This window comes from Centruroides sculpturatus, unplaced genomic scaffold, assembly GCF_000671375.1.
Source record: "Centruroides sculpturatus isolate CEXI.00-Female unplaced genomic scaffold, Cexi_2.0 scaffold2189, whole genome shotgun sequence".
Taxonomy (NCBI): domain Eukaryota; kingdom Metazoa; phylum Arthropoda; class Arachnida; order Scorpiones; family Buthidae; genus Centruroides; species Centruroides sculpturatus.
In genome coordinates, this window is record NW_019387587.1 from 17,598 (window position 1) to 44,913 (window position 27,316).

The 27,316-nt window shown below is 29.5% G+C and overlaps 2 protein-coding genes across 3 annotated transcripts in view; both read left to right on the forward strand.

The window, feature by feature from the left end:
• The first annotated feature begins 867 nt into the window (after window positions 1-867).
• Window positions 868-2,380, forward strand: LOC111616511 (general transcription factor II-I repeat domain-containing protein 2-like). 2 transcript variants are annotated; one of them, XM_023357917.1, is made up of 2 exons: window positions 868-1,832; window positions 1,863-2,379. In XM_023357917.1, exons 1-2 carry the CDS (start codon window positions 1,384-1,386, stop codon window positions 2,305-2,307), a joined length of 894 nt encoding a protein of 297 aa, XP_023213685.1. In that variant the 5' UTR covers window positions 868-1,383; the 3' UTR covers window positions 2,308-2,379. The 2 variants fall into 2 exon arrangements, with proteins under 2 accessions (XP_023213685.1, XP_023213683.1); XM_023357915.1 differs by having other exon boundaries at window positions 868-2,380.
• An 8,189-nt stretch (window positions 2,381-10,569) lies between these two features.
• LOC111616512 (dual specificity mitogen-activated protein kinase kinase 4-like) overlaps window positions 10,570-27,316 on the forward strand; it is a 36,281-nt gene continuing 19,534 nt past the window's right edge. Inside the window, exons 1-4 of the mRNA XM_023357918.1 lie at window positions 10,570-10,719; window positions 11,844-11,907; window positions 14,299-14,412; window positions 24,340-24,459. Of these exons, the coding sequence (XP_023213686.1) occupies window positions 10,586-10,719; window positions 11,844-11,907; window positions 14,299-14,412; window positions 24,340-24,459 (432 nt within the window). The 5' untranslated portion in view covers window positions 10,570-10,585. The remainder of the gene's footprint in view (window positions 10,720-11,843; window positions 11,908-14,298; window positions 14,413-24,339; window positions 24,460-27,316) is intronic.

Genomic DNA, 27,316 nt, shown 5'->3' on the forward strand with positions numbered 1-27,316 from the left:
CACAACCTGCGGCCCGCGGGCCACATACGGCCCCTTATCAATGTTTATGCGGCCCGCAGACGGTACAGGCCAATTCCCTTCTTTCCAAGTTTCTAAGTGTAGAACTTTTCCCTTTCACAAAGTCATTAGCACCCAACTGTTTTATAACTCCCTGAAGTGAGAAATGGGGGGGTTCTATAAATAAGTCTATTTCTAGCTAACACTTTCTGGTTTAGATATCGAATATTCTAAGTCTAATACATAGTATTATAACGATTTTTTGAAGAATCAAATAAAATAAAATAATGATAGAACGTCATTTCCGATGTTATCAGGAAGTTTCTATTTTGGCGGGAAATCTTCAATTTTATGCTTTGGAAAACTTGCTTATTCGTCTAAATAACGTCAAATAACAAAAATAAATGAAAATAGCGCTGAAAAACTATGAAAATAACGATTTTTTAGCATTTGTTTATATTCTAGATTCTGATTGGTATTGTCGAATTTGAATCAATCTCTTCTGAAAAGACACTTATTCGTCAACCTAATGTCATTCAAACTAGAAAAAACTAACCAAAGTTCAAAAAGAAATGTACAAAAAGCTATAACAACCAATAATTTACAACAATATCTCTCCATAGACTAAGAATAGAAAAATTTTTTTCGCATCAAATTTATTATTATTAAGTTGGACCAAAAAAATTAATACTGTAGTTGGAAGAGTCATTATGACTAAAAGGAAGCCGTTTGCACTAAAATATTTTGGATTTAATAATTATTACAAACTGCGTCAAGCCATAAACTTGTCAACAAAGAGGGTTGTAAAATGATTCCGTGTAGCTAGAAAGCTGCGGTTTCTTTTGTTTGAAAGAAAACGGATATATTTAGGTTATTTAAGTAGTAAATTAATTGGAACTTTTTATTTACTTTTATTTTTACATTCTTTTTTTCGTAAATTTAAAATTAAATTATTATTTTTAATTTTTCACCTTGCTGAAAAATTACCTTGGGGACAGGCAAAAGGAGTTAGTCCAGTATCATTGCATAATTCACCAACAGCAACTTTGTGCAAAGAAGCTGGGATTTGAACGTCTGCTGAAAGATGTCTATGATACTGTGAACTTAATCCGCCGTCATGGACTCAACCATCGACTCTTCACATCATTTCTTGAAGAAATAGATGCTGATTATGCTGACCTGCCCACGTATACTGAAGTTCGTTGGCTGAGCAAGGCAACAGTCCTCAAGAGATTTGTGGAGCTATTGGGGCCTATTATCACTTTCCTCTAATAACGGGGGAACACTACAAGGAATTTGGAGGAACAAAGATGGCAGTGTGATTTAGCTTTCCTTGCTGACATTACTGCTTATCTAAACGACCTTAATTTGAGATTGCAGGGAAAGATGCAACTTGTTTCTCAGTTGACAAGTAACATCAATGCATTTATGACCAAACTATCACTTTTCAAGTCCCACATGCAATCAGAGAACTTTACACACTTTCCACATTGCAAGGCCATGAAAGAGAAATACCCACATATGAAGATGGATTACTCTGACCAAGTTAACACCCTCCTTACATCATTCAATGAGAGGTTTGGTGAATTCCAGAAATACAAGATCTACCTGCAACTTTTTTCAACTCCATTTGATGTGAAAGTGGAAGATGCCCCTCCAGATGTCCAACTTGAGTTGATAGACATCCAGTGCAGTGATGAATTGAAATCACAGTTCAAAAATTCTAATCTCCTCACATTCTACAAAGAACTGCCAGATACATCATTTCCAAAACTGAAAGACAATGCTCGATTTTGTGCAAGCATGTTTGGCAGTACCTATGTATGCGAACAAGCATACATAGGTACTGCCAAACAAGCTTGCAAGTTTTCGCTTATGAATTTAAACAAGTGCAAAACACGGAACAGGTTAACCAACGAGAATTTGGAAAATCTGCTGGTTGTTTCAACATCTGCCATTACACCAGACATAAAGAAGATTGCCGCCAGCATCCAAATCTCAGCCATCGCATTAATCGCTTGGAGGTCCGGTACCCTGATCAGTAAACTTAAACCTAATTTGGCCCTTCTTCACAAAAGGTTGTGCATCCCTGACATATGTGAAAAAATCCAGAAGCTTCAGAATTTAGGACACAAAATTCTGCTTTATTTACATTATTTGCCATATATCTCCTGTAGATTATCATTTATTTTTTCTCAAGACAACTTTATATGTATAAGCATTTCAGTAAGCAGGATGTTGATAATGAAGTCATCAAATGCATTTTTAAATTCCAAAATGACTTTTTTTAAGTCTGAATTAAAAGTCTAGAGGAATATTAGAGTTACTGATGCTTATAACTTTTCTCTAAATGTCCACTAACTTCACCAACATTTACAGTATTTTGATGAATGAACTTAATTTTTTAGTTTAAAAACTGAATATTTCTTTCTTCAGCATGATCATTTTATTATTAATGTTGTCATTTCTATTTTGTTAAATTAGATATTTGCATGAACTAACGGTATTTGAATTATTGATATTGTTTACTTTGTTGCCAGCAATTTATTTTTGCATTTTCTTACTTAATGATTCATATTGCCATAAGTCAGCTCAATATGGGTCAAGGGAAGCTGTAACAATTATGAGATAAATGACAAGACCTGAGGACATATCAAACGGGAACATGCACGATTCAATTTTTTCAATAGGTGATGGTGACAATAAAATTTAGTATTGGTCATACTGTGAAACATAATTGTTTTTCAAAATTCCCAATTTTACATGAAAATTTCTGCCATATATCAAAACAAGTAGAGCAATAAAAAGAAAAAATAGTAACTCAATGCAAGTAGTACATAACAAAATAAAAAAAAAAAATACTTGCTTAACAAGTTATGTATTAACCAAGTTTTGCTATGCTTTGTAGCAAAATCTAATTTGTTAGAATTTGCTAGCTGTGTTCTATTTGAAAGCTGCATTTATCAAGTAGTAATGTAAAAATTTTGAAATTCTAAAAATTCTGGATCAGCAATGCTGCTCAAAAATGAATAAAAAAGTTAAACCAAATCAGACTTTGACAAAAGTCAAATCAGTCAATAAAAATTGAGACGTGTTTTCTCTGCTTATTACAACAGATCACTTCAAGACAACATTATAATGAATAGAAAGGAAAACTAGTTATATTAGTTTAAACCAAGGATGAGGAGTCAGAGGAAAAATACACGACTCCAAGTTGATATTTTTAAAAATTGACTTTGACTCTTAATTCCTTTCACTAATGCACCATGAATAAGTTAGTAGTTTGTTTAATAAGTTAGTATTTTTACTTATTACAAAGAAAAATATAATATTTAAGAAGAATATTTGAATTTAAAAAAAATATAGTATTTACTATAATTTTTATTAATTTATATAGTAACATAAATTAGTAACGTAATACTTTAATTGCATAATAGGATTTATGATTTCCAAATGGTTTAAGTGAAGATCTTAGTGATGTTCTTCCCCAAACTCCGTCTCATTGAGTTGGTTTCCGTGTGTATCACGATTTGATATAGTGATCCAGGTTCGATGGCAAGCACACCTCCACACTCAAATTGATAATATTTATAGTTTATTTATAGATTCTATATACAGAAAGTACAAGTTTGAGAACATAATATATGTACAGGATAACAATGCGTGATGACTCACGTACTAGATTGGTTTCTGGGAACTATTAAACTTTGGAGAGGCCTCAGTCAGCTTGTGGAGTTGGCTCAACTGCACGGTCCATCCAGTCTCTGCACTAACCCATCTCTGAGATGTTTACCAGGGGAGAACACACTCTCTATGCTCAGTGGGTGTCCAAGTGCCTGAGACTACCATGTACCAGTCTCTTGCCCTTCTCTCTCCCTCTCTCGTTCGCCCTGCAATTTAAGTGTTTTTTGGATGGGGACTTCCGACCAATCACAACTCCTTGCCTGAACACCTTACACTCGGGTTCGCCATCATCTGACGAGAGTGAAGCTTACATAAATGTCCTCCACTTGTTTACATTTAGTTGTTTACCATATGGCAAATGGTCTGTCATATGATCACAGGTGGGTCTAATTGACAAAGTCGGCACTTCCTTTGTTTTCCCTCTGTTTACAAGTCAACACCCTACAAGTGATACCCGACCACACGTGGGTCCAATTGACAGGTTTGTGCCTCTTTAGTTCCCACTCTGCTAAAAGGTCAATACTTTACAGTTTACATGAAATAATAAAAGTTAAAAAGCAACAAAGAAAAAAAAAGGAAAGAAAGAAAAGAAAATATTGAGTTTTTACATTTTAACCATTTTATATGAATATGTTAACTAAGAACACTTTTCAATTTTGGGCTTGGACGTTTTTGGCATTGCATATGCATAATACTTATCTAACAGTACAATTTTTTGCCTTTATAAAAAAAACTGAAAGACTAATAAATTTTTATTTTATTTATTACAAGTACAAGTACTTCCATACAAGGGGAAAAATAAAACAAAATTAATAAGTAGGCAGCCACATAATAGTCACTTAATTGTATTTAAACAATACAGTTAACACAAGTAGTACAAGGATTTAATGAAAAAGTTATACAATCTATATAACATTATCATCAACATATTTTTATCATATAAATAATTCTTTAAAAAATTGTCAGTGAGAATTTCTCTCTTTAACTATATAAAACTGGGCACCATTCAAAAATATGCATTAATATATAATCATTATCAGGCAAGAATGCCTCTTAGAAATAGCTATATACTGACCACTCAACATAATCTGGTATTAAGATGTAATTGCATATACATTAACAAATTTTTCATAGGAAATCCAATGTTATAATTTAAGTAATTGGCAGTCTGCCAACCTGTACTTCTATCATAAATATTATGTCACTGAAGTGAAACATAAGTTGTGATCAATTATGCAATCAAAACATATCTACCGTATTAGCCCGAATATAACGCGATATTTTTCGACCATTTATTTTCCGTTAAAAAATCGACTCGCGCTAAATTCGGGGTTTAAGTAATGGAATGTAATATAAACAAGGACATTTTCTTACAGAGGTTGCCTGTGTTATTAGCTATACAGTAGAGCGTTGTTTATCCGAAAGCTGGTTTTCTGAAACGTCTGTTATCCGAAAGCATTCCAGTCGGCAAATTTAAATTTTCGCTAGTGCTGTGGCGCTGCAATATTCGGCTATTTCTTGGGTTACTCAAATATTTTACGTTTTTTATACTAAATTAACATCTGAAGTATAATTTTTTATTGTTTTTATATTTCTCGATATATTTATTTTGTTTGTACAAAATAAAAAAATAATTTTTAACGATACAATAGTCTTCGTTAGGTTTAACGTCGACGAAAATTCAACGCGAAGCGACATGCAACGGAGAAAAATTTCAACATGGGATAAATTAATATATTTTTTCGTATATGATTCGTTATCCAAACCACCCCAGTCCCAATTGATTCAGATAAACGACGCTCTACTGTAATTACATAAATAAATGCTTATCTGATTGAATTTTACTTTCTTTGAATTCTGTTATGAGTATTATTTTTTTTCTAAATATCTTTATGAAAATTTTGGAGTCGCGTTAAATTCGGGGTTGCGTTATATTCGGGCTAATACGGTAGTTTGTATTATATTGTACAAATAAGTTCTCAACTGTAGCTGTGAATGATTCAAAAATACAAAAGAATGGCCTAAATTATCAAAAAATGTTTTTAATTGATAACACCCAGTTTCTCTTACTTGAATTTCCTTTTTTCAATAAAGAATTATAAACACAGTAATAAAGATTGTGATGAGGAAGATCAATAATCTTAGACCAAAACAACAAAATATTTTTAAAATATTAATTTCAAATGGGGGTCTCCCTAATTCCAATTTTACAGCAGAACTTGGCACTGAATGCTCAAGCTTAAATAATCTTTTGAAATATCTTAATTGAACCTTCTCAATTTTTTCAATAAGATCTAAATCCCAAACTGGGATCAAATATGTCAGTTTAGACTTTAACATAGCATCAAAAAGTTTAAACATTGCTTTAATAGAGTTCATCCTCATTTTTGTCTGAATAGTGCCAGAAGACAACCTGTCTTCTGTAATACAGGGTGTCCACCATGAACCTGACACATTTGAAACTCTATTTTGTACTTGTAGTCTCTATTATTGGTGCATATATATATATATCAGTGGCGTGCCGTGACATTTGATGATAGGGAAGCTATGTTTCTATAAGAAGCCGACTTCCAGGGGCAATCAGTTAACTCTTTCTTTAAATATATTTTTAATAGATTATTAGTTTCTGACGTACTTAATAAACAAGTTCAATATAATTACCTTTGTTATTAGATCCAATATATTCCATACACCCTCTAAATGCCAATTCTTGCTTTGATAAAAGCATATAATATCTATTTATTTAGATATAATATATCTTATTAACCATAACTATCTCGTTATAATTTTCAATATTTATTTTATATTATTTACTAATGTTAAATTCTATTCCGCTTCGATTTCCAAATTGCTTCAAATACGAAAGAATCGACGATTTTTCGTGTTTTTTGCCAGCTAAATTGTCAAAGCCATTCTTATTCCGCATACTAATTTCATTTGAAAATAGTAGGCAAAGCCAACAAAACAATTTTTGCATTTATATGCATTTACAGAGCCATTTTATCGCGAAAATGTCGAACAAATTTTTTTATTGAAGTGTTTATATTTAACTTAGGTATTGGCCTTTCTCTTTTAATAATGTTTTCTTTTCCATTATATGATCTTGAGCCAAAACTTTTTAAAATAAATATTTAAAACCTACTCGGTGAAATAAAATGTGTGGTGGATATACATACCTGGTACAAAACATCCTTCAATTGTATGAATATGCTTTTAAAGAAAATTATAATTAAATATAGCTTTGTAATGAAACATACATTAAAATAACAAAATATTCTTTACTCTTTAAATCTTAACCACTTAATCAAATAGCTCCCTACGAGTGGAATCAGAGACAGTCCTGCTAGGTGTGCGGTGTGTACATGCACGCGAGCTGCCAAATCCTAAGGGTGCCGATACTGGTCAATATCAAATGCCTATTTATTCACATCACTAAGTATATCTTGAAAGACGTGACAGGGTTCTTGTAAATTTTAAACATTTCTCACCATAGCTGTAAAAGTCTAAACATGTTAAACTTAATAGATTGTCCGTCGTTTGTTTTCTAATTTGTTTTAAGACCAGGTGTCGTCCACGAAAATTTCCAAAATTTACAACTTTTTGGTCACTCTCGTCGAACTGGAAAAATGTCTGTCTTTATTACGTCTAATATTTCAAAGAAATCAGTCCCACTGTACTCTGCTAGAGATTAGTTCAGTTAGGCTTTTGTTTAAGTAAAATTTTGGCTCTTTGGTCAGGGTTTTGTTTATGTCCCCAATTCCCTAATCGCTTAATTATTTAACTACTACTTAAGTAGAAATAAGTTGAAACCAGTTACTTTTGTACTCGAATATTTGTAGTCTCGGGAAAAAGTGGGAAGACAAATTTTTATGACAAATGGATACGTAAATTGTAAATTTAAGGAAAATAAATTCTAGAGCTTTTTCTGTACCTCGTGCATCTCTCTCTCGTTCATTTAATTTAGTTGTAAATTATGCTACCAAAGTAACAGTTAATTTTTTAACATTATACAAGAATTGTACACTTTTTTTCTACATCTCCTTAAAGATGGGATGTATGAAATCGTAATATCACCGGTTTAACATTGAAATCCGTGAGTAATATAAAATCAGAGAGCAGAATAAATATATCAAATATTTTAACAGATTTTTTAAAACTCCTGTCAACTATACAGAAAACTATCATAAAAACATACAGGTAAATTCTTATAGGTTGGGTTAAGTTATAAATATACTCGTGATTTGCGTAATCGGGCGAGGGCGGCCAAATATCTAGCGGGTGGGCGGCTAACAGCCTGGAACCGGTCCCGGATAGAATTGGATGTGTTATATGTGTAGCAGCCACCCAAAGTCCTAGGCTTCCATCGGCTAAACCAGGTGAGGTTGGTGCTCTGTAAAGTGCCTGCGCGAATCTGGCTGTTTGGATGCTGACAATACAGCATTTTCACTCCACTACTCTGCCACTAATATTCGAATATACAATAGCAATTTTTTTTACGTGTAGTATAGAAATTTGTAATAAGATACATAATGCGGTTATAATAAAATTTTGTGCAATTATTTTCATATAATTAAAATTAATATGTATTTATTTTTTAGAAAATACAAGGGAAGTGGTGCATCCACCGCTTCTAATGATGGCAGGCCACTGATATATATGTAATATAAGAAAATTGTTGAGAGATAATTGTTAAATAAATTAATTTCACAAAATTATTGCAGTTAATTGACTTTTATGTAAAAATGTAATGTAGTTTATACTGTTGTAAAAAATCTACCACTGAGGATGTAAAGTAATGCACATTTTATGATGAAAAACTCAAAAAATTTTATTAAAAAAAATTAGTGATCCTCTACATGAGCTCCTTTTGTTGCACGTAGAACATCGAGTCTATACTGTAAGGTCTCGTTTTATGCGGTGGATACGTTCTACAGAAAAGCGCATATAAAAAATTCGCATAAAAAAAGACTTTACTTGCCTTGAAAAAGTAGGGATACGTTCCGTAATTTTCTAAAATCGCATAAAACCAAACCAACGAGTTAAAATTAACTTAAAACCGCATAAAAAAGTTTGCAGAAATTAAAAGAAATAGGTTGCTTAATAAATTACTTTGAATGTCTGAAAGAAATTCATATAAAAGCTTAAAATAAACTTGTATTCAAACTTAATTCAGTTTATTTTATTGAAAAGTAATACAAGGGGAATCCCCAAATTGCAAAAGCTCACTCTAAAAACAAATCACTGACATCTGGATGTGAAGAGTTAATTAAAAACCCTTTAGTTCCTCACCCGAGTTAACTCGGGCAGGTTACGAAGTGTTACATAAAACACAGTCCTTAAGGTCGAAATTTTGTATTGAATTTTTGGGATGTTTTTTAAGTCTCCAAATTTTTTAAAAATATATGGCCAGCTAGTGTTCACCCTATTTTAAACCCTTGTCCTCCCGCGACGTCTATGAGAATGCCCCGGGAAATCCAACTCCAGGTGTGTTCAAGATCATACAGATGTGTAAATAATGACTCATCCATGTTAAATTTCACAGAAGGGCGAGACAAAGGAAGCTAATTAAACTTTGAAGCTTTTTCTTCAAAATTAACGCATTTCTTTCGTTTTTTCAGTTTTAAGTATTTTTTATGTTTAATTACATTTATATCAAAAATTGCTAGGAACTAAAGTGATTAAGGTAGATCTAGCTGTCCTTTACGTCCATAAATGTTATGTGTCAGTGGAACAAATGGAGTGAGCTTTGAACGTTCCACGATTTTTGGAGACTGTGTATATGCGGGCTTCCTAAACAAGCCTATATCTATGCTTGTCCAAGAAATTTTTGGATGAAATACAAACCGCACAACTTCAAAATCGCATAAAAATAATCTGCATAAAAAGAGACCTTACAGTACTCCATTTCCTGCCAGATTCTTTCAAGCATCTCGGGCGTGATGACAGCAACAGCATCGTGAATGCGCACACGAAGATGTTGAAGGTCATGAATTTTGACACTGGTGTAAACCTTGTTCTTAACAAATCCCCAAAAGAAAAAGTCTAAGTCCAATTCAACAATTGGGAAACTGTTCCCGGATTGCCACTGCCATATGATTTTAACATGGTCCCCTTTGTCAAGAAGTGTTGTTTCCATAACTTGAGAGTGTTCCTCGAGGGTGGCATCTTGCCAAATACGCAACAGAAGTTCCGTTGCACTTGAATCACAGAATTTGTTTCAGCGTACCTTGGGTACCCCCAAATTTAACCTTAGGTAAGCAGTCATTCATAAAATGACGAACAAACACAAATTCTGGAAAAAAGTTGCTTAGTACTCAACTGAACAAATGCGACTCACTAGACCAAATTTTCGATTAATAACTTATTTTTGTCATCCATAAAAAATTGAAAATTTTGCCAATACTTCTGATTAAGATCAACAAAAAAGCTCAGAAAATGGCAATACTTTGTAAAAAGAAAACACCCTTGTTTTACTAAAATTAATATGTCATACAGTACATTTAATTGTGATTGTTAATTACTTATTGATTGGAAATAAATTATCAATTGCTTTCATAAACATATTTCTCTTAGTAAAAGAATAATAAACTTTTGCTAACATCTGGAATGTAATCTGCATTAGTCTTTTGTTCTGTATAGCACGGATTCGCATAACACAGCACTTTTTCAGAATGTAACTACCGTGTTATATGAGGGATAACTGTATTTCTTATTTTTAAGAGAACTTTATAAATAATGAATCTCATAAAAAGGTTTATTTTAACTTATTTATCAAACTTTAATATTAAAAAAAAAATTAATTTATGGAAAGTTTTCTTCAAAAATATTTGATTTGAAAAATGTTTTAATTAAAAATTTATTTATTTTAAAAATTTAATATTAATAAAGTGTATTTGATTCTTTTATGTCATTATATTTGTATACATTTGTATGTTTTAATATAGCAGAAAAAAGAGGCCATTTGAAACTGACATTTAATAGTACAAGCAGTAGAAAAAGTCAGACAACATTTCCAGGCTGTGGTTATGCTGTTCCCATGTAAGTTCTAAAATTTATGAATCATTATTTGATTTCAATGTATAGTTATTTTTAGAAAAAATTGTAGGTGATTATATGAATGCAAAGATTTTTTAAATTTAAACAATTACACTAAAATATTTGAACAGGTTAATTTAGTAGAAATAGAATTTAGCAGACCTGTTCGAAATGATATTTTAATTAGAAAAATTTGAAGTTTAAAAACTAGAATTCGTTTTGTTTAAGATGTGCTTGTCATCATTATAAGTAACATTTTCAATATTAGGCTGCAATTATGCAGAAGTGAAGAGGGAAAAACAGGCAAAAGAGAACTTTTGGAATCAGAATTTGAACTTGTGATACAGTTTATGGAGAAGAGGGAAACGAGTTCTTGCAAGAAATGCACCACTCCCTCATGCTTGACAGTTAAATCTGTTGAAATTTCTTTTGTATTTTTCTCTTCTCTCTTGAGGTAGTAGTTTGGAAGCCTTGCTTCCATGCAATAGATGTAGCACTACCAATGGACATGTAAAATTTGTCAAACTTTTCCTTTCCTCTTTTGCAAGATGTAACTAGAAGAACAAGTAATTATTTATTGTGATATCATCACAATGCTGAGCTGAAATTTTTATCATATTTTTAAATTTATTTAATTTAAAATATATGTTCTACCTTAAATTAGTAGTGTCATGCCTCACTACATCACACTTTTCCTGTTAGCAGCAGAGTCATATGTCATCTATCTAACACCTTACAGGGAAAAATTTTTGAATTGAAGTAATGTGACTTCTGATTTGCATTTTAAGTTCATATACATTTAATTGGGGTCTCCTGCTATTAAGCTTTCTGTATCTGATCTCAGCTTTCATCTGTCTAACTCCATTTTTGAGATTAAGGGAAGACAGACAGATGGATGACAATGGGAATTTATAGGTCTACAATTTTTTCAAATTGCAGCCCAATGATAAAGAGAGTACTTCTGTAGGCACATAACCTTGGTTTACTTTGTTTTCCCATCTGCATAAACTCAGTTTTACAAATCAAAATTATATTCATAAAATATCTAATTAAATAAATTTATACATATAGAGTATTATAATATTATGTAATTGTGTTTTAATAAATTCCATATAATTTATTTAAAGTGAGAAAGGTTTAGTTCCAAGAAGCATTCAGTCATCTGGAAAATTAAAAATATCTCCTGAAGTTGTAAGTAACTAATTTATAAATAATATATTACTTAGAATTCTTTAGATTTATTAAAATAGTCGTCAAAATAAGTCGGTATTTTTATTGAGCATATTAAGTGTCTTTTAGTTTTATTGAAACCAGTTTTTTGACATATTTGTTATGTTTTAATAATTCTGATAAATAACAAATGAATATTTGTTTTATTTATTAGAAATGCAGTTTGGGATACAATGACTTCTTTAATTTTTGCATTTTTAAAATTACACAAATTTAAAATAATGTGTGGCAATTTATGTTTATGAAGAGCATCACAATAAGTCAGTATAATTGCTTGCCATTTTCTCATTCTGGTTTGCTGAAGATTGTCAGTTGATATTCAATTGAAAAATATATATATATATATATATAAGCCCAAGAATATAATTAAAACGTGCATAAAGGATGGAGANTTTTTTATTTTGGTGTTTTTTACTTATTTTCAATTAAGGATAACTTAGCTAAAATATGAGGGCTACATTCATAAGCCTATTATTATATTCTTGGTGATTACATTATGTGAATTTAAATTGTGCAAGACATTCTGAAATATAACTCTTGTATAAGTTTAAAAGTCACTTTTTATAAGATGATAATTTATGTAATCTATAATTGTAATAATAATCCTATTACAGTAGAATCTGTTCATTGTAATCAATTTGTGACTTGCCTGTATTCACTTATCTATATCAATAACTGATAGCATTCAGTGGTATAATTAAATAAACCAGTGGTTCTCAACCGGGGGTACATGTACCCCTAGGGGTACAAGCGTAAATCGAAGGGATACATCTAGCTTTCATTATAAAATGGCGTAATAATTTACAGCAAATTGATTAACATACGCCATTTTATAATGAAAGTTAGATGTACCCCTTTGATTTACGCTCAATGAGATGGGGGCTTTTTATGTTTTTACTGGACTATTGGTATTAGGAATAACGAGGCCTTGATCGTACCCCACTGTGCAATGTGTGTCACTGTATGCGTGCATTACTTGATATTTAGCAAATTTAGACGTTACGTTTGTTACAAAAATTAAAAGATTCTTGTATTGTTTTGCATGTTATAAATTCACAGCCATTACTTTCAAGATCAGTACACAATTATAATCTCTATTTAAGGCACTAACAAATATTGTAAAAAACAGTGCGTTAAATACTAGACTTTTGAAGCAGATTTGTACTGAAATGGATAATGATTACAACTGTGTACTATTTTATATAGAAGTACAGTACTTGATTAAATTTATTATCATTTACGTAAAATAAGTAATCCACTTTTAGTTATAGTTAGAGTTTTTTTATGGCGCTCGGTTATAAGGGCTGTATACATCTAACGCAGTAATTATAAAATTTACATACAAAAATATAAGGGGTACTCGAGAAGCAACTAATGGGCTAATGGGGTACATTAACAAAAAAGGTTGAGAACCACTGAAATAAACCATGATTTCCAATAATTATAGTCTTACTTATTTTTTTATTTTCATACTAAGGATGATTAAAAAAAAAAAAAATAGAGTCAAACTATTTAAATGCAACAAAATATAATAATTTAAGAAGAAAAATAAGAAGTCACATTTATACTCTTTTAGATTAATTTAAAAATAATAATAATAATAAAATCAAATTAAATAATTTATGTCTGTAGACTGAAGATGAATATTAGTCATATTGATGAAATGAGGTCTTCTCTATGAAATTTGCCCCACCAGTGGCCAAGCGGTCTTTGTACCCTGAACACTGGGAGTTTGGTTGTGGGTTTGAGCCTTGCTTGGACAGGCTGGCCACATGGAGTTTTCCGGGTTTACTCCATGTCTGTAATGCCTAAATAGGGCCAGTTTTCTGGAAGGCATCCCCCTAGGCAGATCGCCAAAATGTTGCGTTGCCATAATTTAACAAACAACAACTCTATGAAATTTAAAATCTTATACAAACTTCAAACTTTATAGATAGTTTTTTAATTTTATCATTTTAAATTTTACAACAAGATGATGATTATAATTATTTGAAGCATTCTGGATATTTAAATTCTTATCATTTTCTCAAAATAAGCAAGTTAATTTCTAACAATTTTTAGATGAAACAATTTCTGGAAATGTTAAAAGTTTATATTTTATGAAATCCGATTGCAAAAATGTTTGATGATAATTTTTTATTGACATTTAATTATAAAAATTTAAGATAAACCAAAAGGTAAAGACAATAGTGATGAACTTAACATTTTAATAATGTTATATTTTGTATAAAATTATCAGAATTATTTTTTACCAGTTTAATAATATATATTTGAAACATGAATAAAATAGAAAAGTATTTTTGATTATTAAAAAAAATTAAATGTTAATGTATATTTTCATTAATATTTCAGACTTATGATTTTACTGCTGATGATTTAACTGATTTGGGAGAAATTGGTAGAGGAGCATTTGGTACAGTAAATAAGATGGTTCATAAGAAAAGTACAACAGTAATGGCTGTAAAAGTAAGTTAAAAAATTTTTTCCAAATAATATGGAAATAATCATTTATTAACCTTTTCCATAAGTCAAAGTCATCAAATCAGATGCCTCATTAAAAAATTGTTTAATCTTTTAAAATAGTATATATTTATTATTATTAATAAAAGAATCATTCAAAAAGTATGTTTTAAACAGAAATGTATTTTACTGAATATTTATACATAAGGAAAGAAATTTTCAAAAAAATATATTTATATTATTTAGTTATATTAAAATAACAGGCAAAGCCATATTAAACAACTTTGCATTTCCTTCTATCATTAACATTCATTTGTCTCCTACAAATAAAGTATATTCATAAAGTTGAATGAGTTAAACAAGAATGACATCATTGTTATTCTTACTTTTATAATGTAATGTAATTTTTTAAAAAGAAATTAAATAACATTAGTTCTTAATTAGTTATTACACTTACATTAAGCTAATAATAAATTTGTATTAATTGGAATAATAATATAATCTCTTCACTTAATAAATTGATGAAGAATAAATTAAAATTATATTATTGAAAAGAATACTTGCCAGTTTAAAAAATTCTCATTTAGTTGTTATTAACTAACCTCCTTCAGACAACTTCAATATATGATAGAATGAATGTTTCATTATATACTGTATATATAATATGCCTTTACTTTTTTAATATATATATGTATTATGGCATACATAAAATAAAATATATACTATTGTATCATTTTGTGTAATATCAAATGCAAATAAATTTTAATTGAAAATATGTAAAATGTACAATATACAGAAGGTATATTATTAATTGTTATTAATGGTATATGAAAAATAGTACAGTAGATCCCCCTATAAAACCGTTTCCTATAGTTATGATTCCTATAAAAATTGTGGCATTATCCGTAAACAACGGTAAAAATAACTCCTATAATACGTAAAACGTCATCGGGCAGCCGAACTACTTACCCGCCGTCCGTAGCGCCACGCTACGGAGAGATTTCTATCGTCTGGACAGTATTATATAAATTATATATAAATTAGGTACTGTACATATAATTATATATTAATTATATATAAATTAGGTACTGTATATATAATTATATATTAACTTAATTTATTGTAACTTTATTATAATTAAATATATATTTTTCGCCGTCTAGCGTCACGCTACGGCGAGTTAGGCGACCTATCGTCTGTCCAGTACTGTAATTTTATACATTTCTTGTGAAAGAAACATTTCTTATTTAACGGCCATAAAAATTATTTATATTAAGGATGTCTCCAAAGGTCAACGAAGTTTTCGCAGAAAAATAATATCAGAAATCGCGGCCGCGGTTTGATGCGCTGTTCCGCGACGAAACCAAGCTTTAGCAACGGGCGTAGTCGAACGGTACACACTCGGTAAGCAATCCTACAATTTTTTGTTTATAACGTAGTTTATACGGATTATTTTCAAAAAAATATACGTATTTTGGAAATGTTGAGTCGAATTAGTCTAGAATCGATTAATTTTATGAAAGAAAACCTTTCAAACAGCCGTAGTCTGTAAACTATGATTCCTACAAAATTGATTCATAAAGAACGGAACGTATCTACCGTCTTATAGGGGGATCTACTGTAATCATTATAAAGAAAGATACCAATTGCCAGTATAATTTGCTTTAAAATTCAAACTTTTCAAAAATAAATATTTAATGCTTTATTAATAACAGAAATCAAGCAGGAAATTATAATTGCCTCAAACAATAACTGAACAGAGAACATGCAATTTAAAATGGGCAATTATTTTGTTGTAATTTGGCTGCAATTTTTTAATCATATTTTTAAAATTTATTTAATTTAAAATACAGGCATACCTCGACTTACGTCGTTTCGAGTTACATCGTTCCCGATTATACATTGTTTGTCAAAAAAGTATATGGAAAAATAAAAATCAAGTTTAAGTCATTTTATTCAACTTTACGTCTGTCTGCCACAAATATTGAAGTCATAATATCACTAGAAAAACGTTTAAAGCACATAAAATCATATTAAAATATATACAAGTATGTTCTGTATTTACAGTACATGCATTCGTAAATTTAGAATACTTTTTTCTGTACTATATTAAAAACTAAAATTTATTTGTTTGTAAGCTTAAAATAGATTTTTATTAACCATATATTATTAAAAATGCATTTATAAATAAAATACAGAACTGGGAATGGTATTTGTGGTTTAGCCTAGTGGCAAGTAAATTTGACTTACGTCGTTAGGCGATTCCTGGAACCAATTACCGATGTAAGGTGAGGTATACCTGTATTTGATTTTTGAAAGTGTTCACTGTTTCAATTGACACCATTATAATTTTTTCTTTCTTCATTCATTTTGTTTCTTATGAGAGTATCATGCGGATTTTCCAAAACTAGTATGTATATATAATTGAACAATGTTTTATTTGTTAATCATATGCATAGATATTGGAAGCATTTTGTGAACAATATATGAATGTTTCACCACGTGATAAGAGAACTGTTGCTTGCCTTGTAAAGCATTTTTGGGGAACAGGAAGTACTTTTTACAGAAAGTGGAGTGCATATTAAGCAAAGTTATGTTTTAAGTGATTATAAAATGACAGATATGTGAAAATGCTTGACACACTGATGCTTTCTCCAACCAAAAGATTATGGAAACTTTCTGATCAAACTGGATTATTTTATTATAGTTTGCAGAAAGCTGTGAGAAAAACTACACCTGCAAATCTGAGAAAGTGTTTGTACTTGTATTTGTAAAAATGATGGAGATTTTAAAATATTGCCATTTTTACAAATACAAGCAAGCACTGCCTGTTTCATGAATAATTATGTCCAAAAGTCTTTTTTGCAAAGAATATATTTTATTCTAGTAATAATAATGTTTTGTTCTTGTTATCAATAATGTATTTTAAACTATAAAGATTTTATATTGGGTGTGTGATGTTTTGATCACCCTATATAATTTACCTGAATTATTAAATAGTTTTTGTGAATATAGTTTACTGTAGACTACAACACTTGAAATCAAAGTCTATGCTTATATTAATTTGATAAATTAAAAAGATAACTTGAAGCAAGACAGAAGTTAACAAATTGGTATAAATAACTTGTCTATTCACTATTAAATTATAATTTTTATTCATAAATCTGTGTATTTAGTGATATTTCTTAAAAAGTAATGTGTAGTAGAAATACTGTATCAGAAACTATGTTTATTGTATATATTTTTGAAAGATAATTATTATATTATTAGTCTTCAACTAAACTAAAATTTGACCAGGTACTGAAAGCAAAATGTGAGAAATTGACTTTATAAATTTAGGTTTTGGAATTTGCTATAATTTGTTTTGTCATTTTATTTAAAATATAAAAATTATTTTATATATTGAATTTATAGAGTATGGTTTAGTTTAATAAATTAATTAATTGGCCATTTTTATCTAATATTGTTTCTATTTTAAAATTCGTAACAAAAATGATGGTGATTATTTTCCAGTTTGAATAAACATAATTTAGAAATTGTAGAAAACTATAGATGCAACAAAGTTTGAAACCAAATGTTTATGAAAAAAAAAAATGGAATTGGAAAGAATGTTTTTTTAAATTTTTTTTATTTAAAAAAAGAGTATTTTTATTCAATCTAGTATTAAAGCTTCAAATACCTACACAAACCCATAAATACACTATTCTAAGCACTATTTGCAACAAAATGTCAAAAAATGTAAGAAAATTCAGAATATGATGATGATGATGATGATAATGACAGATGTTGATATCATGAAACTATTATGTTCATTCCACAGGATGATCAAAGTTGCTGCTGTACTCTCACAAGCACAGATGACAACACAACAAAGAATGGCACATATGAGCAAGAAAACAGTATTTCCAATTTACTCTACTCTATTTTGCCCCACATATTTTCTCCATTATGTTCTCTGCACAAAGATTTGATATTCTCCGGAAGATTTTTACCCGATGCTTACTGCCACAACCACGATGCATGAAGATACAAAAAGGTAATTACTGTTTGGAGTTTGTAACACCTTTTAGCTGCTAGCATAAATGTGGAATGTGGATATTAAAAATATTTTTACACTATAATTTTGAATATATATGGAAAAGTTTCAGGAATTGCTTTATAATGTCAAGCTAATGTCAATGATGAAATTTTTTAATGAATTTTTCAAAATTTCTTGATGTTAGGTGATTTTTTTCCTGATATAACATATATGTTATAATGTATTTAAATTAGAATTTTGATCTTCAAGCAGAAAATGGTTTGTGCATTTAATGTTACAAAAACATGACTAAGAATCTTATGTATAAGTTGATTATTATTTGCATTTTTCAGATTGTTTAATAGAAACAAGTTACAGCATTTTAAATTAGATTGTTATTATTAAAGTGGATCTTTTTTTCTGATGTAGACAGCAATATATTTTTCAGAAATTCTTAAAACTAGTCTAAATAATTCACAGAGTAAAGAATGAAGATTAATTAAAACATTCAGATGAAGAGAATTACTAAAAAATATGTATAAGTAATGTGTCATACATATAAAATATTTACTCAATCTATATAAAAATAAATACTAAAACTTTGATCTTTTTCATGTAATATTGCACTTCAAATTAAAAGTTATTCGAATGTTGGCATATTTCATGTAGAGTACCTGTGTACAAAAATGATAAATGACTTTTCAATTCCAATTTTTCAAAGCATTAATTCAAAACTTTGTTATATCTACATTTTTTTTTGTTGTAAATATGTGAAAAAATATATAAATATCAAATTTATATAATACAGTAGACCCCTATAATGCTTAGATACGTTCCACGTTAATCGAATTTTACGTTGTAGGAATCATTAAATACATGAGCCAATCACAGCCCGACACGTGTGAAGTTTACGGACTAAGGCTGTTTGAAAGGTTTTCTTCTATAAAATTAACCGATTCTAGACTAATTCCGCTCAATATTTCCAAAACATGTATAATTTTTTGGGAATAATCCGTATAAACTATACTATAAACAAAAAATTGTAGGGTTACTTACCGAGTGTGCACCGTTCGAGTACGCCGTTGCTCAAGCTTGTTTTCGTCGCGGAACAGCACACAAAACGGCGGCCGCGATTTCTGATAAATAATTTATCGCAGAAAGATAACTTGACCTTTGGAGACATCATTAATATAAATAATTTTTATGGCCGTTGAATAAGAAATGTTTCTTTCACAAGAAATGTATAAAATTAGTGCTGTATTAGACTTACGGTACCTAATTTACATACTGTACAGACGATAATAAACTCAACTTACTAGCCTAAAATCTCCGTAGCGTGTTGCCAGGCGGCAGAAAGCATATATATAATTATAATAAAGTTACAATAAATTAAGTTAATATATAATTATATATACAGTACCTAATTTATATATAATTAATATATAATTATATGTACAGTACCTAATTTATATATAATTTATATATTATACTAAACAGACGATAGCAAACTCAATTTAGCCGCTCCGTAGCGTGGCGCAGGGTCGGAGGAAAGTAGTTCGGCTGCTCATCCACTATTGGTCCAGATTCTATCAATCTTGTCGCAACACGAGTCGGCGACGACATTTTAGGAGTTCCTTTATACGAATATTGCTACAATTTTTTCGCTATGTTATAGGAATTTCCATTATAGGAACCCACGTTATAGGGGGGTCGACTGTATAAATTTTTTTAAAAGGCAATTATGATCAAATAAAATAATTATACTCAGTTATTTTATTAAAGTGATAGTATTTGTTTTTTCTTTATACATTTATCTCACATTTTCTGTAAATTACTACCTGTTTCAGAAAAATTATATATTTTACTAATTTTATAATCATTAAGAGAATTATGAAGAAGGATTTTCTAACCAAATTTAAATAATAATAATAATTAGTTAACTGTTAATGATTTTGTAGTTTGATGATAAAATATTGGTTGCTATTTGCATTATTTATTTATAATCAAGTATTCAAGCCAGATTTATTATTAGGTTACAATTTACATAATTAAATGTATAAATGTTATGTAATTCGGACTAAAGATAGCAACTTAATCCACCTATCTTGTGTTAAATTTAATCGTTAGGATTAAATAATTTAGAATATTCTGGAAGAAATGATTTATCCAGAATTGATTTTCTTTAGACCAGATTCTTATCAGGCTATAACTTGTTTAACAGAGTATTTAGATTATGTAATTTGGATTGAAGATAGGAGATTGCATTGCCATCTTGTAATATTGTATGCTTAATTAGTCAAGTTCTAGTCTGAAAATGAATCCAGCTTTATTATTTGATTATTAATATAATTCAAACTTGGTTTTCAATATAGTTAATATGGTTTAGATTATAATTAGAGTTATGAATTGCTTTTTTATTGCTTGTTTTGATAAAGTTTTTGTAGGCCAATAAAAAAAATGAAACTGGTAAAGGTACTGTTTACTGATGAAACAGTAAAATAAACAAATTTCACATTTTTATCTTTTGTTCTGAGCATGTAGTTAAGTTTGGAACAAAAGAACAAAGATTCTATAAATTACTTGGATACACTTCTCATTCTGCCAGATGGTGAAATCTATGCTAGTGTATGTATTAAGCCTGCCTTCTCTCCTTTATATATGTCTTCTCTTTTGGTCCAGAATGGTATTAAATATTAGCAATTCATTCAATAATATATGCACTGTATCAAAATCAAGAATCTTCTTTGAGCTTCACAATATCCCAAGCATTATCTTATTGATTAATTGAATCTTATCAATACCAATTGTTAAAATTTTACATAAGACATTCACTATTTTCACACATATAGGAGTTTGACATTAGCTTTTAAAGAATTATCCAAATCTTGGAATATGATTATGGCATATTAATGCAATATCCAATATATATTGAATCTTAAAAAATGATAATGATTTTATACTTGATAACCTTAAATCCTGGATATACATTGTACTGACTCAAAATACAGATACAGACATTATAAGTAGGTCTTTGGTTAAAAGCCAGCATGAATACATATATAATGTTAGCATAGGATACAAGAATGCTGTGCTAGCATTCTTTGCAAGAATAGGTAGATGAGAAGTATACTAGAATGAGGCTAACAAGATCATTAGAGAGGTTAAATTCTAAACTCATGAAAACCTGGTGAGAGGAGCAAAATGCAGTTGAATCTGTCTATCTCAGACATGTTTATCTCAAAATTTATTTTTTCCCTGTACAGGTATTTGCAGCCTAAATTCAATATATATTTTCCATGTTTATCTCAAATAATTTTCTCTTAAAATTCATATATCTCAAATTATGGACTGAAGTGTCAATTACAAATTCAAAGCTCAGCATTTACATTTTGATAGCATAAACTGCAGTTGAGAAACATCTCTTGCAATACAGTACACAGTTGCAATTAAAGCTTTTCTCTGACTTTGGTTAATGGCTATGATAATGAATGATAATAATGATTGATGATAATGGCTATGACTTTGGTTTGCATCTCATTGAGTCATGTGTTGGAAACTATTGACAAACTATTTCTGTTAAGATATGTCAAAAAATACTTTATACCTAATATAGGTGTGTATCATTGTATATCGTACACACCTTTATTATCTTGCTATTGTATTGATAAAATATTATACCTTCAATCAAATCTATTATTGTTTACTGTGTAGGAACTTCTATATCTCAAAACCTGTTTGAATTGTCTTGAATTTTTTAATCTTTTCCATGAGATTAGAGATAGATAAGTTCAACTGTATATAAATGAAAGCTTGGAAGAAATTGTTTAAATGCCAAGGATTGCACATCTTTTTCATTGTCATGAAAGTTTGCCATAATGAAGTTATGGAAATGTGTTTATTTATTACACCTACTTATTTATTATAAATTCATGTTTAAAAATTTTTTTATATTTTGTGGTTCAAACGTTTTATTTGAATTGTTGTAACACATTTCACATGTTGATCCATTAAGACGAATTTACCAATAGGGGGTTGATTTTGTTTGTTTAAAAATAAAAATACAATAAGTAGTAAAAATAGTAAATATCTTCATTTATGTTTTGCACAATTACACTATTTAGATAATGAACTTCAATTATCTTTCACTGATGAATTTGGCATCTTGATTAACTTGACAAAACAGAAATTTAATTTAATAAATACAACTAATTAATAATTACATAAAATATCAAGTTAACAGCCAAATTCCTTTATTGGGCTGTCAAGGCTAAATAATGCCCTGTTTATTATTTCATTATTTAGCCTTAATAGCCCAATAAAGGACTGGCTGTTTTGTTTAATATTTGATAGAAATGTAATTTTTTTAAAAGAATATTAAGAAATAGTTATAACTTTTTAGAATGATGTGCTCAGTAGTAGATACTTAATGCACTTATTAACAAATTTATCACTAATAATTATAGATACAAAAATTGGTTAATTAATGCTTAGTGTTAAATATTAAATGTATATTATATTATAGTTTTTGTTTAGTGCACACACTACTTTCTATTTGTTATTGATTGGATAAAATAGTCTTAAACTGAAAATATATAAACATATAATGAGTAAGTATTACTAATAATAAATGTGCATAAGTGGGATCCCTTGATATTGGAATATGATTTAAAAGAATTATTTTATTGTCAGAAATAAAGCAATACTGTGTTAATAACAATAAACTAGTGACTTTCAGTGTACTTATTAATCATTTCAATCTAATTACAGTGGTGCCTCGTATAACGTACTTAATTCTTTCCAGGTGCACATCTGTTTAGTGAAAAGTCTGTTATACGAAACGCATTTTTTCATAGAAATATATGTTAAAACATATAATTCGTTTCACAGCATAAAATAACCATACCATAAAAAAATGAAAATGAAGCAGTCACCAATTATGCCAGGTAGTCAGATGTTGTGAGGAGGTGGTGGAGAAACACTTTCTTCACAAATTCATACAGATACAGACTTTTTACACATTGCAGCAAGTCTCTTTTTATTGTTTTTTAATCGGAGTCAGATATAGGAGAGGCTACCGGAGCTTGCAGGATCAACTCCTCTTGTTCCACCCTTTGTTTTTTGGCAGCTAGCTTCTTGAAAAACATGTCCAAGGTGGTCTGTTTCTCTCTCTTCTTCAACACCTGTCGGAAATAACAGGCAAGGGTGTCGTTGTAGAGATCATTGATCCTGTTGGCCTCAGCTCTGTTTGGATAATGAGTGTTGGTAAACTCCTGAACCTCTCTTCATTTGACAAGGAAGTTTTTGTCAACTTTCACTCCTTCTGATGATTTCTTGCTTTGTTTCAATTGAAATTACCTTTCTGTTTTTTTTTTTAGAAGCCATGATTTGCACAACACAATAAATATAAATACCTTGCACTGAGGTGATGTACTGTATGTAATAAACAAGGGAGCAAACTGAATCCCAGTGGGAGCTCTGTACTTCAGATATACTAATAATATATTCTAATAATACTAATATATTATAAAAATAGAAGATTGTCATTGGCAATGGCAAGAATGGAAACATCATTCGCACTTGTTTGCAGAAAGTCTGTTGTTTGCAGCCAGTCTGTTGCTCGAGTCACGTAATGGCCAAACAGAAAGTCCGTTGTTCGCAGCATCTGTTATTTGAGGCGTACATCATATGAGGCACCACTGTATTTCATTAATTACATATAAGAATAATTTTACATGAGAACAGTTCTACATTTTAATGTAATTATGTAAAATATTAAGAAAGAATAAAAAAATTCTATTCTAAATTACATTAACTTCTTTAAGTGAAGATATAATACATAAAACTTTTGAATTTTAGTGATTTAATTATATATATTATAACAAATTTTAATGGTATTGTCTTGTTTTTTAATATAGAGAATTCGGTCGACAGTTGATGAAAAAGAACAAAAACAATTACTGATGGATTTAGAAGTAGTGATGAAAAGTAATGATTGCCCGTTCATTGTACAGTTTTATGGAGCAATTTTTAAAGAGGTATTATTAATTATTATTTATATTTAGCAATCTTAACAACTAGGTGTTCCTTTACTTTAATCATTTTGATGATATGAATCTTCTAACAACAAAGTGTTAATCGCTATAAATAAATCTCTCAAACTTACCTGAGGAAGGTCCTTGGTGTGGACTGAAAACATTAATGACATAACAGTTTTCACAACTAAATGCAAAGCACAATTAGGTTTGTGAGTTTTGTTTATAGAAATTATTAAACTTTGTTTTTTAATATATTTATGTGGAATATATGACATTTTGTAATAATTATTAAATAACAAAACTTTCAGTTTTTTCTGATTTATTATTATTATTATATTAAAATCTACATATTAGTTTAATATCTGTATACTTTTTGTAATAGAAAAAATTAATTGGTATAGAAGTATATTAACCATTTATAAATCAAGGGTTTTATCCATTAACCCAGCTTTGCAATTGCCCCAATCATTTGATTTCTGTTCTGATATACAGCTGTCCCTTGATAATCCGACAGGTATGGGACCAAAGGGGTGTTGGATTACCAAAAGTGTCCAGATTACCAAAAGTGATTACATATTTGGCATTGTTTTGCTAGTAGTAGCCTACAATATTCCCTACTCCAACTGTTCAAACAGAACTGCTCACGGAAAACACACGAAATGTGTGTCATCATGTAAGAATTGGGTGGGGGAGATTTACATCGCGACATGCTTCTGTGCAAGCAGACATGTAATGGGGATGGGTACCTTGATGGGAGGTGCGTTGGACTACTGAGCATGTCGGATTACAAAACATTGGACTATCAAGGGACAGCTGTAATTATAAAATGTTGGAATATGAAATTCTATGTCCAGAATGGAATGTCCATATAAACTCTGATTCATCATTGGTACAGCTCAATGGCCGAAATTGATGCTGTGACTTATAATAAGTTAGGTTATAAACAGGGCTGTGGAGTCGCGTAAAAATCTTACGACTCCAACTCTGACTTTTCCTTATCATCCGACTCTGACTCTGACCAGGGGTGGACTTGTTACCAAAAGAAACCCGGAAATTCTGATGTCATCACGTGACCTCAGAATAAAAGATTCAATAGAATTCTAATAAAGATAGAGCGTAGAAACTTTTTATTCCAAAACTAAAAGACTTTTCTAAGTACAGTAGAGCGTCGATTATCCGAAAGAATTCCAGTCAGCAAATTTAAATTTTCGCCAGTGCTGTGGCGCTGCAATCTTTGGCTGTGTCTTGGGCTACTCAAATATTTTATGTTTTTGATACTAAATTAACTTCTGAAGTATAATTTTTTTATTGTTTTTATATTTTCCAATATATTTATTTTGTTTGTACAAAATAAAAAAATAATTTTTAACGATACAATAGTCTTTGCTAGGCTTAACATCAACAAAAATTCAACACGAAGCGACACGCAACGGAGAAAAATTTCAATATGGGATAAATTAATATTTTTTTTCATACATAATCAGTTATCCGAAATATTGATTTTCCGAACAACCCCAGTCCCCAATTGATTCGGATAATCAACACTCTACTGTAATATATAAATATGTATTTGATAATTTTTACTTTTCCCGTTGTTATATATAACAGAGAAAAAGTGTAGCGCTCGCTCAAAAAATGACCCCTCCCTCAAAAAATGAATTTTTGGACTTGGGACATCTCGAAATTTTGAGATATGCAAAAGATTTGAGGTTTTTTCTATATGTGTGGATGTTAGACTGTGGGGGGGCACGATTTTGTTCACCCTGTTTGAAGCCTAATAATTTTTGTGGTCAGAATCGGAGTCGGATGGTTTAACACAGGAGTTAGTTATTTAAGTAAAAGTGGTTGAACTAAATCATGTCCCCATATACATTCTAACATCTTAAGCGAGAACATCTTAACGGGTTTTACTGTACTATTATAAAATTGAAAAAAGCTTACTTTGAGGGTAAAGACGAGTTTTATTTCATTTTTTTAAATTTTGAATGCTAATAACGAGTAAAATATTAAGAGATATGACACATGACCACTTTTATGTCTTCACCCTGTCGATTTTTAATTAAGAACCAAAATTTAATAGTATTAATGCCCCTTTATACGCAAGCTAGTGCCACATTTCGTTTCTTAAACTTTGATTCCAATACTTTTCCGTTTTATATACATAACAAGTTGGTAAGTAAAAAAGGAGTTGGAGTCGGCGGATATTTTGACAACTCCGACTCCACAGCCCTGGTTATAAACATATATATCATTTCTGTTACAATTGAGATTGAATGAAATTTAGCTACAATATAAGAAGTAAATTTGGTTTCTTGTTAATCATTGTTGTATTTTTTGTAGTTTTAATGATAATGCTGTTGTTTGTTTTTACTTTTTGGATGTGGAAAAAATGAAAGGAAAAGGTCGTGAATATTACAGAAAATAATCATTTTACTGTATTACAATATCACACTGAGTTATCTTTAGTTTCAATTTAAAAAATATGCAAATCTTTTGTTTGGTCAATTGAATTGTACTTTTGATAATTAATCTTGTAATAACATGATATATAAATTCTGTTTTTTTTTTTTTTTTTTTTTTTTTTTTTTTATTTAAAAAAAAAGNTTTTTTTTTTTTTTTTTTTTTTTTTTTTTTTTTTTTTTTTTTTTTTTTTTTTTTTTTTTTTTTTTTTTTTTTTTTTTTTTTTTTTTTTTTTTTTTTTTTTTTTTTTTTTTTTTTTTTTTTTTTTTTTTTTTTTTTTTTTTTTTTTTTTTTTTTTTTTTTTTTTTTTTTTTTTTTTTTTTTTTTTTTTTTTTTTTTTTTTTTTTTTTTTTTTTTTTTTTTTTTTTTTTTTTTTTTTTTTTTTTTTTTTTTTTTT

Excerpts from the sequence above, each read along its gene's own strand:
- LOC111616511 (XM_023357915.1), top strand. The coding sequence starts at position 1,384 with ATGCAACTTGTTTCTCAGTTGACAAGTAACATCAATGCATTTATGACC.